Here is a 17,558-nt window from a genome sequence, read left to right as displayed (position 1 = left end):
TGGGGACCCTCGGAGGGGACCATCCCGTCTTCTGTGGTCGGGGCGTCTTCGACTTCCCCAAGGGGGGTCAGTCGGGCTGTCATAGATTGGGTGGTGGCGCACACCCACTCAGGGAGACCCATCATCCCTAGGTGGGTCTTGCGCTCGACTTGTTTCCAGGGGGAACTTTCCAGGTCGTTCCCCAGGAGACAGTCGACTGGCTGGGAGGTTCTCACGCGACTTTCAGTTTACCGACCACCCCTCCCCATTCAAAAGGCACCAGGGCTACCTTACACAGACTTTCCGTATTGTCAGCGGAAATTACCGGGCAAAAGACGTTGGGGAGGACCTGGTCTTCGTTGACTAAATGACTGAGGACACCGGTGATGCTGGCCCCGGTGTCACGAAGGGCCTCTACTTGGTGGCCATTGATTGTTACGAGCTGCCCATATTTCTTCGTGTTGGAGGGCAGGAGGCTTCCAGGGACCATTTCTCTATCTCCCAATGATACTAGGGCCATGGCGGCGGGTTCCCACTCTACGGTCTCCTCAACCTCCTCCCCCAGTGCTACATTGGCTATCTGTCTAGCGGGGGGTGCTGTCGGGGTGATGTGTGGGGCCATGGGGCATTCAGGGTCGTTGGCGTAATGCCCGGGCTTCTGACAACGGAAACAAGTGATGGTCACCCGGTGCCCCCGCCTCACGGGTGGGCCGGATACAGCTGGTGGGGGCGCCGGGAAAGGCGGAGGTTGGGTTTTCGGGGGACTGGACTGGGACTCCCTCTGCCCTCCCTGGTTCCCCCCCCCTCTCTGGCGGGGTGGTCCCTGACTGGCTCGGGGGTACTCTCCTATGGGGCCCCGGGAGACCCGGGTGTTGGTCCAGCGATCCGCCTCGACAGCCAGCTTTCTCGGATCCGTGAGCTTGCTGTCGAGCAGATGCTGGCGTAGTTCCACAAAGCAGTTCGCAGCCAGGTGTTCCCACAACATGAGGTCGGTTAGTTCTTCTAGGGTGGTTACCTTGCTGCCCTTGATCCACCCATCGAATGCACGGCTGAAGAAGTTTACATACTCCACCCAGGTGGTGCCCGGGATCTTCCTGCAGTCCCGGAACCGCTGGCGGTACATCTCCGGGGTGAGGCCGTACCTTGTGAGGAGGGCCTCTTTCATGTGTTTGTAGGAGGTCTGCATGGAGGTGGGTAGGTCGAGCAGGGTGTCTCTCCCTTCGCTCAGAAATGGTCCCCACAACCCGGCCCCCCAATCCTTCTGCGGAACCCGATGGGAGGTCATGGCGACCTCGTATGCCCTGAACCACTGTTGGATGTCATCGTTTTTGTAATATTCTTTGACCACATCCTTGGGAATGTGGACCTTCTGCTCCGCCGGGGAGGCCGCCTCTCGGTTTCCCTGAGGCCGCGCTTCTTCGCTTTTTGCTTTTAGCTCGATTTCCTTCAAGCTGCGTTCGTGTTCCAGTTGAAGTCTCCTTCCTTCGTGTTCCCGTTGGAGTTTCTTCTCTTCTAGTTCTCCTTGTACTCGCATCTGTTCCACTGCTAGCTTTTTCTCGGCTAATTTCAACTCGCCCTCGATTTTAAGTTTGGCCAATTCGAGTTCGTGATGGCGACTTCTCTCTCTGTCTGCGAGTTCCTCCGGGGATAGGCCCCCGTCTGGTATGAGGCTTCGCACCTGGTTGCTGCTGCGTTCTCCTTGGGAATGTCCAGCTTCGTCGTGGAGTTCCACCGCTCCTTCAGGGCGGGGGGCTCCAGAATCCACCCAAGCTTTCAGTGCCTTCTGCATATCTTCTTTGGTGTTGAGACCAGTGGTAGCGATTTTTAGTTCTTTGCAGAATTGCTTCAGTTCTCTGTGCGTGTATTCTTCCAGTTGTTCCGCCTGGAACACGGTACTGGTGTCGTTTTCTGTGAGACTTATGGCGTTTCCTTCTGCCATCTTTGTCGGTAGTGCGTCAGCCGTTCACGGTACGATCTCTAGATTATGGGCCCGAATCCCACCGCTGCCACCAATGTTAGAAGGCGACCTCAGAGGAGCCCGGAGGGGGCCCTGACTATCCTGAGACCAACCCTCGAGGTATCGTAGCCGGGCACTGGCGGGAGACTCCTCAGGGGAGGAATCTCGTATCTAGGATCGTACACTCGGCACCACACGACAAAGAGACGCCACACCGTGAGTTCTTAAGAACAAATCTTTATCAAATCGGAGTCGTAGGATCTTTATGATCAGCAAGGCAAATATATACAAGTAAAGCACGGCTCACAGAGTCTCGGGGGAGGGTAGGAGGTAGCGGGACAGTCTTTGGGGATATGGATCAAATGCAGGGGCGTACCCGGCGCACAGCTCACAATCCTCGAGCTGGGGGATACGCTTGTCGTCGTCGGGGTCCGGCGAGACCAGGAGAGTCTGTGGGAGCCGCGAGTCAATCAGCAGGGCTCAAGCACAAGTTCGGAGGTCTTACGATCTTTCGGGGAGCCGCGAGTCACTCAGCAGGACTCAAGCACAAGTTCGGAGGTCTTACGATCTTCAGGGAGCCGCGAGTCACTCAGCAGGGCTCAAGCACAAGTTCGGAGGTCTTACAATCTTCAGGGAGCCGCGAGTCACTCATCAGGGCTCAAGCACAAGTTCGGAGGTCTTACGATCTTCAGGGAGCCGCGAGTCACTCAGCAGGGCTCAGGTGTTTCCAAAGGCGAATCTGCCGGATAGTCCCAGAGCACCCCTTGTTATAGGTCGACCCCTCTTTGATGTCCGGAGTCCGTGCAGGCAGGGGTCTTGTCACCTGGGGGTCGCTTGTCAGGGTTTCCTGCCATTGTCTTTTGATCCTTTCAGGGCCGGGTCGGGAGGAGCCCCAGACACCCAGCAGGCGTGGAGCCAGCCCTCGGGGAGGCCGGATGGCCGATCGAAACCCACCTTCCCAGGGGAGCTCAGAGGTGCGAAGGAAACTGCTCCTCCCTCTCTCATCCCAATGGGAGCGCGATGTCCTCCATCCGGAGCGGCGCCTCTAGGCCAGGGTCGCCCTGGGGCCGGGCGGCCATCATGGTGCATGAAGTGGGCACGCGGGCGCGGTGTGGCCGAAAGGAGGAAGGCCACGGACGGGGAAGTCGGGGTCGGGTGTGTGTGTGTTCTGGTGGGAAGGATCAACTAGGCCGTGTGCTCGGGGGCTGCATGAGGTGCATGGGTCAGGATATGTGGTGCGGGGACAGGGATGGCCATGCCATGAGGCCGGGTCTAACAATAATGAACTATGGTAGCGTGTACCACAAATAGTGTAGGGGAACACCCTGGCTGTGGATAAAATTATCATTGTCAGCCAATATGCCATCCACAAATCGGGTACCTACTGTTGTCACTCCCTCTTTTGCCCATTGTAAAATTCTTCATCTTGTAATCAGTCCTGTTGTAGTGGGTATTCCAAGTAGTGGGGCATTAGGTGAATGAGAGGCAGATCGTTTGGTATATTGCAATGCCCGTCTCCAATATAGGAGTGCTGTTTTGAGCAAAGAGGGCGTCTCAGGTCAAAGTGATCTGTTGGCATTGCTTTTTGTGTTTCATATAATATAGCGCAAGTCATATATTGGATGGGGCCAGCCAAGCTGGATGAGGATAGTGTATTGTTTAGTGATGAATTATATTGGATAGGGATCGACTAGATCCTGTAATGGATCTTTGTAGAACATCGTATACAGGAATATGCATTAAAGAACTTTGCCATTTGTTTCATACAGCAGAGTTACACAGTGTAGGTGTGTTAGATTTGGGGGTCTCTAGTTGGCAGAGGTAGGTACCTTTGACCAAATAGGTGCCCTTGCGTCTGGTCAGGGTAAGGGGGTACACTCCTAAAATAACCCCTGCTCACCACCCCCTTGGTAGCTTGGCACAAGCAAACAGGCTTATCTTAGAGGCAGTGTGTAAAGCATTTGTGAACACATACAGTAATATAATGACAACACTGCAAAGGAACACCACACAGGTTGTAGTATAAAAATAAGTATTATTTATATAGACTTATCATAAGACCACAAACGACAAAAATCCACAATACTCTACTCAAAAATGGTAGAAATGGCTTAGTTCTCTTTAGATGGTAAATGCGAAACTTAGCGTTCAATGTACCTTTGGATGCGTACCGCGATAAAAAACAAAAGAGTTGCAGGGAAGATGAAGGGTCGGTTCCTTACACGCAAGAACGGTGATGCGTCGGTTCCTTGCTTCAGGGGAGGTGATGCGTCTGTTCCCTCCTGCTGCATAGGGGACGGTGATGCGTCGGTTCCTTACCGAAGAGGAGGTGATGCGTCGGTTCTTCACCGCGTGGGGAGGTGATGCGTCAGTTTCTTACTGCGCTTCTGTGGCAATGCGACTAGCAACGCTGGGAAGTGATGACGACCCGGTGCAATGAACAAAACTGGTGTCTTCTTGATGTTGCGACAACGAAGGGTTGATGCGTGCACACCTGACGGCCGTGTGGCGAATCGGTGAATCTTCTTGAGCCGCAACAGGCCCTGCGACAGGCTTCTGTGGTGATGTGACGGCGTCTGCTCTGACGGCGACTCTCTTCGGTGATGCGAGGCGCTTCGGTGAAGCGATGGCGACAGCGGCAGCGACGTCACGCTTCCTCAGCAATGCGATGACAGCTGCTGCGGCGGCGACACGCTTCTTAGTCTTGAGTCGGGCTTCTAGCTCCCAGCGACACGCAGTCTCCCAGAAGGCCTAGCTCAACAGCAGGCACTTCAGATCCCCCGCAAGCAAACTCAGGGGAGCTGGTTGGTTAAGTCTTGTATCCCTGAGACTTCAAGCAGGAGGCAAGCTCTAGTTCAAGCCCTTGGAGATCTTCTTACAAGTTGATGAAAGTAGCACAAAGTCCTATCTCCTTTCTTTGTCAATCAGGTAACCACTGCAGGCCAATCCTCAAACAGCACACAGCATAGAGATAGTCTCCTCCTGCAGTCTCTCTCTCTGGTTCCTCTAATCAGCAAAGGTTCTTCTTGTTTCCCAGAAGTGATCTAAAGTCTTGGGGTCTGGGCCCCAGTATTTATACTCATATTCTCTTTGTTCTCTGAAGGCAGAGAGGCCTTTGCCTAGTCCAAACCTGTTCTGGTCAGTCTTGGAGCACTTTGTTTACAGGACTCCTTCTTTCCTTTGACAGTGTGGGCCAGGGATATCAGATGCACCACAGGAGGTGGAGCCAGCATTGTGGAAGGCAGGCACAGCCCTATTCAGGTCCCAGGTGCAACTCCTCCCACCACTTTACATGCAGATAGCTCTATTCAGCCCTGTGCTGACTCACCCTGTCTCCTGCAATCCCACAGCCCCTGTCACTCAAACTCCAGACATGGAATACACAACCTAGCAGAGGCAGGCTTGGATAGTTAGGTAAGAAAATAGCTACTTTCTAAAAGGGGTATTTTCAAACACAGAATGTTAAAACCAACTTCACTAAAAGATGTATTTTATCATTCTGAGTTCAGGCATACTAAACTCGAATTTCTACCATGTTCCCTGGGCCAGTTGGGATTATAAGGTGTTATAATCAAACTGTCCATTCTGGCCTATGGGGAACAGGTAGCCTTGCAATAGTGAAAAACGAAAATGGTTGTAATTCAATATTAGGACATGCCACACACACCAGGGCATGTCCGACCTTGTACTTACAATGCACCATGCCCATGAGACTACCTTAGAGGTGTCTGATATGAATAAAAGGGAAGGTTTAGGGACTGGCAAGTGGGTGCACTTGCCCAGTCAACATGGCAGCCACAGACTGCACACAGGCTCTGCAATAGCAGGCCTGAGACACACTTTACAAGCTGCTTCTGTGGGTGGCACAACAAGTGCTGCAAGTCCACCAGCAGTATTTGATTTACCAGCCCTGGGCACACGCAGTGCACTGTACTAGGGTCTGACAAGTAAACCAAACAAGCCAATCGTGGAGTCACTAATCCATAGATCAATTTACAATAGGGAGCACTTGCACTGTGGCACTGATTAGCAGCGGCACAGTGCCCAAAGCATCTAAAACCAGCAAAAACATATGAGGCAATAGCAAAAAATGGAAGGGAGGCCCATGCCAATGGTGCCAGGTCTAACAAGGTGGCTTTACTATTTAGAGGCATATTTACCTATAATGGCCCTCACTATGGGTGGCCATAAACAGAAGTTATCAGGCCTTTCAGAAATATAAGTTTTGGATGTTCACAAAAAAATTAGCCGAAACCTGTTGATGAAAGTACTAAGTAAACATGAGGGAATGAGCACAGAAAGACTCATTCTGGCATGTTATTCACCAAAATCTTGTAATCCCCATTATTTCCCCACCCCTAGAATTACTGACAGCCCTGCTAACAGCAATCGTGGTCCATTCCACCATGCTATTCACCAAAATCTTGTAATCCCTATACTTCCCCGCCCCCAGAATTACTGAGACCCCTGGTGACAGACATTCCGGGGTAAGGAAGTAACCGGGATTTCGTGATGAGGGACTGTGTGCTTTCAATGTAATTCAATGCACATAAGAGTGTGATATATTTGAGTTAACTTCTTTATAGAAATTTCAAAAGAGTTTGGAATGTAATTCTAATGAAATGTGCTCCTTTCTCTGTTTCTCCAGGCGACACTTGTAGGGATGGACATGAGAGTGAAGGCCATCATCCAGGCTCCTCGCCACCCAGTGACCAGAGCATGGATTTACTCACTGAGTCCATCAGCCACCTGGAGGAGGACAGGTAACACACTGGGGGGATAACTCTGCTTGAGGTTACACAGTCCAACTCTAGCCCACTCAGACACTCAAAGTATTTCATGGCAGATAAGGCCTCTTTCCAACCCTAAGCCACCACTTCACCACTAATACTGACAGCAGAAATGTCTGCTTGGTCGTCACATTTAGCTTTCATTTCTTGATGAAGCTTTTAAAGATCTGTTTCTTTTGACAGGTTTATTTGTATATTTTTCATTGTTTGATCTTTTCATAAATTTGCAACAGTTTTCTATGTGAGATTTTTGTGCATACGGGAGAATGAGGACTACCCTCTGGCATTACGCACATTTTCCAGATTGCTAGTGTGCCCAAGGGAAGTGACATCCTCACACCCTTTTGGGTTGCCTACTTGAGGTTGACTCTGTTATAATGGCGTATGACAGAACTGCTGGACTTGCCCCATTATTGTTTGGAATTGGTTGGGCACAGCCCATGTAAATTTCATGGATGTGACAATATGGTTGGTTGTTTCTTAAGGATGAGGCACACCAGTACCCAAGAAATCAAACATAACTACTAATTCACTACACTACCTTACATGGATTAATCCAGAAGAGATTATGTTTGAACCGGTCTACCCAAGTAGTGCCAATTTATGTGGATCGTTTGAGGCCTCGTAAATCATGTTGAAGTTCTTCCAAATAAGAAGCATAGCATCTTTGCAGACTTTGAACATCTCATTGGCTGGTCAATTAGAGTACTTAGCAGGGGTATACCGTGAGTAGATGGTATCTTAGTGTTGGTACTAAATAATTTAGAGTCAGTTCTTCCTATTCATTCGTCTCGTTTGTTTAGGACTTTTTTGCAAGCTATAAGTAACCCTCAAAAGTGTCTTGATACCACTGCATATTGTAAGGAGTCAGTGAGCATATTGAGTGAATCCAGCATTCTCCATAAGGCTTCTCTTTCAAGAATACTCTTTCGAAAAATGTGGCTAAATTATTAATTTACAGCTAAAATCCGTAGGTTTACAGAGAACTTTTAAGAATACTGAGTATTTAATGCCTACACCAGTAGGAACATATTGTTGTGTCACTACTTACATGGTTCTCCTCTAAAGTTGTGCCACAAACTGACAGATACACTTGAACATACACGGAGGCAACATTCCATGACATCACAGAGACTGGCTGAGCAGCAAAGTAGAGGACACAAAGAAAGGACAGCATCGAGAAGAATGCAAGATACTACACAGACACAAAGTACCTCAGTAATAATACAACACACATCACAGAGATATAATACAATTAAAACTTGTTCCACACATGCAGATTAGATGTATTCTTGAATCCTTATGTCCGTACATTTAAGTTGGGTAATGGTAACAATTGCTATTGCTTAACTTTGAGTCTTGAAATGTAATCAGTCATTGTTAGACCAGACAGCCCTTAGGGTAGTCTGCCCCCGAACATTTTGCCTACTTACCTCCCAATTGGTTACATTTGTACTTGTTGGCTTTAGGACTCTGTGCACTTTACCATTGCAAACCACTGCTATAGTGCTTGTGCTGACTCCTTGAAACATGGTAAAATTGTCCCACACTTGGTTGGCACACTTAATTTGCTTATAAGTAAAAAGTGGTACAACATGTACCCAGGCCTGTAAATTAAATGCTACTAGTAGGTCTGCAGCACTTATCATGCCACCCACTTAAGTAGCCCTTTAAAACAGACCTAGCATTGCACCCTGTGGATAGTTTTAAACTGCCAAATTGACCTGGCAAAATAATCTTTGTGCCAAGCCTGAACCTTCCTTTTTAATACATATGTCACCCCTAAGGTGGGCCCTAGAGAGACCATAGGGCATTGTATAATGTACTAAAAAAGTTGGACTTGTACTTTTAAGTTTTGCATGTCCTGGGAGTGAAAAACTCACAAACTTGTTTTTCAGTACTTCAAGGTCTACCCCTCCTAGGATTATCTTTGGGTAACTAATTACGTTTAATAAGTGATAGCTTTTGATTGGGAGCAGGTAGGAATGCCATGTTTGCACTCAATTTAATTGTAATTTAAAACCCTCTTTAATGTTAAAGTTGGATTTTATGTCACAGTTCTGCTAGTACCACTTTTATAAAGTTGGCATTTTCTTTTCCCTAATCATTTAGGGGCTCTTTACGATGTCGGTCGGAGTTGCCTTCGACCGACATTGCCGCAGTCTCGGGACCGACCGACGTCTCAGGACCGACCGACCTCTGGTTGGAGTTCCCGACACCGCAATTACGATGCGACTGCACATGGTGGGGTCGCAAGCTCCCATTTCTTTAAGGGAGCTTGTGCTGTGGTTGTGCTGTTGCACGCCCCCATTTCTTTGAGGGAGCTTGTGCTGTGGTTGGAAACCGGCCACCGGGAAATGGGAGTTTTAGTTAATCCCTGCACTGCGGTGAAGGGATTAACAGGGGGTGCCATAGGTGCCCCCAACCCAGAGGCCTCTGAGGCATGGGAACCCTGCTAGGGGCCCCCAAACTCGCTTTTTATGTCGGAAAGCCCAACATGAAAAGCCTGTTGGGAACAGACATCATAATCCCCACAAGGGAAAACCCATCCATAGGGATTACGTACGGCCTTCGACTGGCCCTTGAGCCCATCGGAAGCCAGTCAGTCCGACCTGTCGGTTTAAACTCTGACTGCCTACATTGTAATTAGGCGGTCAGACTTTAAACCTACGATGTCGGTCGGTAAGTTTCCGATGAGCGGTCGGAGGCTCACCAACTACCATCGTAATAGGGACCTTAGTGCCTGTAGTGTGTTACATGGGTCACATGACTGGGTGTAGTTGGCTTCTGTGTATTCCTCCCAGACAGTGAGACAAAGTGGGACTCGATGTCAGCAGGTTGGGCCCTACTTACATTTTCAAATGGGTTGCCTCAGCACACTCGCAAAGAACTTGACACCAGTCCATTGTCACCCTAGACCTCTTGGAGCCTAGGAAGGAAGAAAGGAAGGACATTCCAGATGTGGAGGCGATTCTAGAAGTTTCTCTCACTTCAAAGGCTAGCCCCAGGTATAAAAATATTGGACCCTCGGACCAACTCTTCAGTACACTCCTGGACTTATGGAAGACTCCAGAAGGACTGCCTTGTACTTCAGAGGACTACCCTGTTGTTTGACCCTTGTTTATCAGAGTACTTTTCTGCTTCTACTAGAGGATGGTTCTGCTGTTTGAGGCCTGCCTTGTTCTTCAGAGGCCTGCCCTGCTGCTTGAGACCTCCCATGCTGATTGAAGGAGTGACGGCTTTCTCCTTGAACCAGGACAATCAGAGTGACTCCAAGGGTCAGCTGACTGACCTCATGTTCGAGCTACAGGAACAAAATAAGCTCCAGCGGCCTCCCTGCAACTGCCCAGTTGACTTGCTACACTGATCCTGCCTGTACCTGCAATTTGACCTGCCTGTGATCTGATGGCATTTACTGGAGGGAGTTCCGGATTCTCAAGAGGTGCCTCCCCAGGTGCTGGACCCTTGGCTGGCATCAAAGAGACCTCCTCCTGGTGTAAAGTGTCTTGAAGCTCCTCAATGCCTTGCCCCACAGTTACAAAGTTTCATTGGAACCAATGGTAAGCAATGCCAAGCCACACAAAGCCTCGGCTCACAGCCGCCAGCTCATCAGAACCGATGCCAGACGATGCAAAGCCTCTCAAAGCAATGCCATGCCGACCTCGCACCAAGGACATAAGGTACCACTCTCAGCGGGCCACACTTGGTCCTGTGCCCAACCTGCGCTCCTTCAGGGTCACCCTGAACTTGTGACTTTGTCCAATTCCAACACAACCAGGCATCCTCATTGTACGCTTTGCACTTTTTGGTGCTACTTTTATCTAAACCTTTAACATTTAATATCTCGGCCAATGTTGGTTATATATTCTTTGGATGTCTTTATCTCTTCTCTCTCCCCTTTCTTCTTCTTCCTTCTCTGCAACCCTCTCCATGGTGGGCGGGGGTTCCCCTCACGGCGACCTTTCCCCTTCGACTGGACCGCAGCTTATCTGCCCTCCGTCCCTAGTGCCCCACCCAGCTCCCTACAGTGGCATGACTGACTACTTGAGGCTTTGACAAAACCATGGCTGTCGCCCCTCCTCTGAAGATCCTGTCCCTCGATGTTAAGGGTCTTAATTCCCCCAACAAGCGACACCAAATATGGCGCTACCTCTTACAACAAAACCCAGACATCATCCTCCTCCAGGAGACCCATCTTCTAAAAGCTGATATCCCTCATATGGCCCATCCTAGATATCTTCTTCAATTCTGGGCTGCAACCCCCACTAAAACGGCTGGAGTGGCGATAATTTGTAGATCAGGGGAAATCTAGGGTATTCCGTAGCCAAGATGGCCGCTTTATCAGGGCTGGGGTCCCGATTGGACACCGCCTCTTCACACTGTGTAGTATCTACGTGCCCAACCAGGCACAAGATTCCTATCTCCGGGCGATCTTGCGGGAGCATGCCCCACAGGCAGACCCCTCGCTAATCATAGGGGGGGATTTTAATATGGTGTGGGATACTACAATGGATCGCAGTGATGCCTCCTTCCATGGGACAGGAGCTATGTCCTCGGCTCTTCGGAGGCAAATATCGGCTCTTGGCCTACTGGACTCCTGGGGTTACCACTCTCCTGACATGCGCAAATATTCATACTACTCACATGTGCACCGCTCCTACTCGTGCATTGATTATATTTTTATTTCCCACGCCTTGATCAGCGACTCACTCTCGGCATCTATGTCGGCCATCTCTGTAGCCGACCACGCTCATCTTGAACTCCTCCTGCAAGACCTGTCTGCTTGTGCCCCTCGGACCCCAAGCTGGCGCTTGCCACTGCACAAACTACGGGACCCAGTTGATGTGGCAAGTCTGAGAACAGCCATTGGCTCCTACTTCGCAGCCAATTACATCCCCAAAACCCCCTTTCCGGTAGTGTGAGATGCATTCAAGGCCACGAGCCGCGGTCATATCACATCGCTTGCAATCGCGCGGGCACGCCTCCTGGAAAATAACCTTTCCAAAGACATCAAGGACCTGGAGAGACAGGATCAGGGGCGCCCCTCGCTTGCATGCAAACATCAGCTTGTGAACCTTCGAGGGCAACTCCGCTCCCTTCGGACTAACAAGGCTGAAAGAGCCCTCTTAACATTGAAACAACGCTACTTCGAAGGGGGCGACAAGGTGGGCACGGTATTGGCTCGACGCCTACGAGTGCGTGTTGCTAAAGCACACATAGCCAATGTCCAGATCGACAATAGCATGAGAGCCACCACAGAGAAAGCTAAATGTGAAGTCTTTCACGCATATTTCTCAGCGCTCTACACCGTGGATGAACCGCCCCCGGGCCGGGTACAAGATATCCTAGACAACTGCTCCTGGACCCCAATCAGTCCATATCATGCTCAGCAGATGGAGGAACCCCGCATTCAAGAGGAGCTCGCAAGCACTTTGAAGGACTTACCCCTCGGGAAATCGCCAGGCCCGGATGGCCTCCCCCTGGCCCTTTATCACCTGTTATTGCCACAGCTCCAACCCTACCTCCTACGACTGTTTAACTCCTTCTCTGACACGGAGGGCTGTCACCCTCTATGGGACTGGTGGAAATTGCCCTCATCCCAAAGCCTGGTAAAGATCCCACCCTATGTTCTTCATTTTGTTCTATAGCCCTTTTGAACACAGACCTCAAGATATTCACTAAAATATTGGCCAAGCGCCTTGACCCACACCTGCCTGGACTTATAGAGCCAGACCAAGTCGGCTTTATCCGGCACCGCCAGGGTGCGGACAACGTGCGTAGAATTGCTCATCTCGTAGGGAAATCTCAACATTGGAACATACCGGCGTGTCTTTTGTCGCTCGACGCGGAAAAGGCGTTCGACCGAGTGGACTGGACCTTCCTGCAAGCTGTACTGAACAAGATTGGGCTAGGTCAGGCCATGATAGCCAGGATCGTGGCCCCTTATCTTTCTCCACAGGCCCGAGTGCGAGTCAATGGTCAACTCACATACCCCATCTCCATACGACGAGGCACGCAACAGGGTTGCCCTCTATCTCCCCTGTTGTTTTCCCTAGTAGTGGAGCCTTTGGCCGTGATGATTCGGCAGGCGACAGATGTACACGGCATCCCCCTTGCAGGTCAACAGCACAAAGTGGCTCTCTTTGCCGACGACCTTATCCTCACGCTATCTCGTCCGCACACTTCCCTTCCGGCACTTCTCTCTCTGCTGCAGTCCTTTAAATTGGCCTCTGGCCTCACAATTATCCATGAGAAGTCCTGGGCCCTGAATCTTATGATCCCTGAGGAGGAGATACCGGCCCTGCAATCTCTCGTCCCCTACCAGTGGGCTATGGGCTACTAGCTCCATTCGCTATCCGGGCCTCCAGCTGACCCCTACCCTTGCCACATGGTCCCAAACAAACTGGTGGTAATGTAGAAGATCAGTTCTGGAAGACCTGAGGGGCTGGAATTCCCTTACCCTCTCCTGGCTGGGCCGCCTAAACGCCATCAAAATGTCTGTGCTCCCAAAATTTTTATACCTATTCCAATGTCTACCTACCCCCATCCCACAGCGCCAGATCCAAAGTCTTCAGCGCGACCTCACTGACTTCATCTGGGGCGGGCACAGACCACGATTCTCCAACAAAACTGCTCCCATGGGACAGGGGTGGGCTTGCGTGCCCTAACCTGCTAGAATACTATTGGGCCTCCCATCTTCGTTTCGTCTCTGAGTGGATAGCGAGAGAGAGCGAAAAGGTCTGGTTCCATATGGACAGGGCGGTCACCGGGTGAACCATTCGGGACCTTTCCGGGCTCTACCGGACTGTGCGCTCTCGTTGCGTCTACATCGCCGTGCCCACCAAGACGGTGCTGGACATCTGGGACAAGGTAGCCGTTCCCAAGGGGCTCACAACCTTCCCCTCCCCCCACACTCCCATCGCAGGCAAGTCGTTCGTTCCGCCGGCCCTCAACCCGCAGGCGTTCTCTAAATGGCTGGAAGGTGGCTGTAGAACGATCCGAGATCTGTTTGCGGGGCACACATTTAAAACCTTTGCTCAATGCAAAGAGGAGTTCCGACTCCCAGAGGGGACCAGGTTCCAGTACATGCAGCTTCGACACTAGCTGTCCACGCCTGATATGCTGCAGGCAGCTACCCGACCATTCACTCCCTTTGTACGCTTGGTGCGCTCCTGCGACGACTCGAGGGGACTCATCTCTCGGACGTATCAGATCCTGCAGTACCCCCTGCGGGTAACCACTCACCCATACCAACGCCAGTGGCAGTCGGCGTCTCCCGCTGAAATTACGCCCGCCCAGTGGAGCCGGCTGTGGCTGAACATACCGAAGGCATATCGCAGTATATCACAACGGGAAACGGCATACAAGATTATGACGCAGTGGTACTACACACCCTCTCGATTGCATAGGATGTTCACCACTTCCTCCCCGCTGTGTTGGAGATGCTCGTGCGCCTCGGGAGACTTTATTCATATTTGGTGGACCTGTCCGCTCTTGATCCTGTTCTGGAAGGAGGTACTTAGTCATATTAAAGGGGTACTTGGCTTCCCCCCTGCCTGAATCCACTGCCACAATCTTTCTAGGCCTCAAGCCTGATAACTTACACGCGCTCACCCGCAGTGATTGGCATATCACCCTCCACATGCTAGGGGCCGCTAAACAGCTCATCGCTCTCTATTGGAAAAAGGCAGAGACCCCCCCACTGCTATCTGGTTCACGTGCCTGTGGCACACAATGACTATGGAACTCTTTACTGCACGCCCTCAGTTCCGAGAACACCCGATTCACCAAAATATGGCAACCGTTGGTTCACTACCTCGGTAGAATGGAACATGCGCGTCTTCTGCCCCCGAAACTCCAGGCTCTACGCGTCTTCGAAGATGCTGTGCTCCCACCTGACCCTGACAGACTAACTCTATAACCACACTAGCCCTGCCCCTTGTTCTACACGGTGTATGCCTCGGATGCTGACCCGATAGGTGAATGCTATTGTTCCCCTTTGCCCCCCCCAGCCCGCCAGCTTCTCCCTTCTTGCAACCGCCTTGCCCCCCATTACTTGGAACTTCACGCAATGCGATTCTATCCCCGTGTCCCGCTCTATCCCCCATTGCCCCCCTGTCACAGCTCCCTCTCACCTACTTAGCTTCTGTTGGTCTTCCTCTGTTCCCTCTTACAGGCTCTTTGCCCTCTTTCTTATCTTCTCTTAGTTAAGATAATACATACGTTGAGAATGGGTCTTGAAGTTCCCCCACATTGCAGTCTAATGCTCTGCCTCTGGCAACACGCGGCCGGCCCTCCGAGGGTTGTATGCGACTTGCTGTGTAATTCTTGCATAGATGTCTGCTACTGAAGTCTCCCATGCCTCCCCTAAATATCGCAGCCGGCCCTATGTAGGGTTGTGGGCCGTAAGCTGTGTATACATAGACCCTTTCTAAGGTACCCTTACGAAAATAAAACAGATCTGTTAAAAAGACAAATTTAATATCTCCAGGTCCACTGATTTTTGTCTCAGATTATTTATTAAAAGTGATCTAGTTTTTCTAAATTGGTGCTGGGATTGTTCTTGTGTTGTTTTTTCACTTTAATACTATTTGTGTGCTGAGGGGCGTGGCTTGGACGGCAGAGCTAATGGCTGCCTGATCCTGTCGCTCCGCCGTATCGGAGAAACAAACCAAAAATCGACAGCGAGCAAATGAAGCAGAAGTTGCAGCGATCGAAGATTTGAACGTCTGAATAGCCCGGGTAAAAAGGTGTTTGCTGTGCGAGTCCCTCCGGTGGCCGCTGATGCGAGAAAACCACACATACGCTGCGGAGACAGAGAAAGGAGGAAGCAAGTGCAAAATGGCGGCGCCCCAGTCATCCACAGAATGTTGAGCGGACATTAAATTCGGCAATCAGACAGGTGAGCGGAACATCGAAACATCGCTAAGCGGTGTGCTTAGCCCACCCGCCAACACCTACAAGCTCCAGCAGTTATCGGCGACTCGAGGGAGACACAGAGCACTGCAAATAGCGGCCGTAATTGCAAGCGCGGGAGGGGAGAGCGAGGACCTGCGAGGCAGAAACAACGGCAGTTAACAAGACCGCAGATAACACATACAGCACTGCCCACTAACAGACGAGAAAACGGCTGCACTACGCTAGGTGCATATGTCATGGGGGACCATTAGGAAAAGTAATACCGCAGGAGTGGCCCGACTAAATAAACAAAACGAAAACAAAACGAAACTGGAACTAAACAGAGGGTGGAAAGATAAAATGGCGACCGCCACCACAAAGGAATAGGGGCTGCTACGATACCCTACGATATCTCGCGCTAGTGCATGGGGGCAGAGGCAACGGCTGAATGTTGAGCGGACACAAAAGTGTGGCGAAAAGACAGGTGTTTGCCATGCAAGTCACTCTGGTGCCCGCTGATGCGAGAAAACCACACATACAATGCGGAGGCAGAGAAAGGAGGAAGCGAGAGCAAAATGGCGGCGCCCCAGTCATCCACAGAATGATGAGCGGACACTAAAGTGCAGCAATCAGACAGGTGAGCAGGACATCGACACACCGCTAAGCACACCGCTAAGCCCACCTACCAGCTCCAGCTCCAGAGGCTATCGGCGACTCAAGGGAGACACAGAACACTGCACATAGCGGCCGTATTTGCGAGCGCGGGAGATGCATATGTCATTGGGGGGCCATTAGGAAAAGCAATACGGCCTAAATAAATCGTAACCGAAACAAAACTAAGCTAAACAACAGAGGATGAAAAGCTAAGATGGCGCCCGCCACCAAAAAGGAGTAGGGGCTGCTACGATACCATACGATATCTCATGCTAGTGCAAGGGGTCAGAGACAACGGCTGCAGTTGGTGTGAGGGAGCCGGTCAGTACAACCAAGGCGCCCCAACAAAGCGCACACACACAAGTCTAGAGTAAAGTGTCTGGGTGGCCGCGAGCAGCTGCGACAACTGGAGGGAAAGAGCCTGAAATAAGACCCGCAGTACGCTACTAATAACGGGAAAGTGGACGAAGGTGCCAAGTTTCCCCGAGCTAACTAGGGCAGAGCAGAGGGGCCTATGGGGCGCTACGGAGGTCAAACAGGCGCAAACTGAAGCAAAAAGGAAGCAGTGGGATGAAGGCAACACAGTGCGGTGGGTCCCTAAAAGGGCACCACAATAACAAAGACATAGAGAAGGCACTGGAATCACATAGTCACATAGTCACCACAGACACGCCAAGCACCCTACTAAAGCCATCCGGCAGAGCCACCCAACAACAGCAACTGACAGCCCTACACAAGGCTCACCGACGCACGCACAGGTGTGCAAGAGGGTGCCAGGAGCTGCATCAACTCAGGCTGGGAAATAACAAATAAAACCGAGACACAAGAGCAGCACAACACAGGGGGGGACTACGTGGACATTGCTACCAGGAGCAAAAACAGGACCAGCAAGACACCGTGTGTGAAGAAAAACCCCACGGATAACTCAAAAGAAATAATCATGGCAGAGAGAGAGTCGAGGCTGCAACAACAGCTAAAAAAGAGCAAGGGGGAATCAAGGTTATCTGATTCCCTGCTCAAACAGAAGCCCGACATTAACAGCACCCTAGACATGATCCTTAAAAAAACGATCTGGTATAAACCACGAAGCACACCACAGATGCGATCCAACTGGAGATCGCAGCGGTCAGAGCTGAACTGAATACAGTGAATAACAGGCTGGAAGCAGCAGAATAAAGGATCAGTGATGTAGAAGATACCGCCCACAGCTCAAGGCAAGAGTTGAAAGCACTATCCAAAATTACCACGTCACTTCAGAAACAAACAGCGGAGATAGAAGT

General features: G+C 50.8%; 1 protein-coding gene across 2 annotated transcripts in view; it reads left to right on the top strand.

Moving 5' to 3' along the window:
- LOC146829470 (synaptotagmin-like protein 2) overlaps positions 1-17,558 on the top strand; it is a 704,022-nt gene that overhangs the window by 398,940 nt on the left and 287,524 nt on the right. For both annotated transcript variants that reach the window (XM_085608155.1, XM_085608153.1), the window contains exon 4: positions 6,585-6,699. In XM_085608155.1, coding sequence (XP_085464281.1) covers positions 6,585-6,699 — 115 coding nt within the window. The remainder of the gene's footprint in view (positions 1-6,584; positions 6,700-17,558) is intronic.

Source organism: Triturus cristatus, chromosome 5_2 (genome assembly GCF_964204655.1).
Source record: "Triturus cristatus chromosome 5_2, aTriCri1.1, whole genome shotgun sequence".
Classification (NCBI taxonomy): domain Eukaryota; kingdom Metazoa; phylum Chordata; class Amphibia; order Caudata; family Salamandridae; genus Triturus; species Triturus cristatus.
Note: the sequence above shows the minus strand (reverse complement) of the source record. Positions and strands in the feature narration are given on the sequence as shown.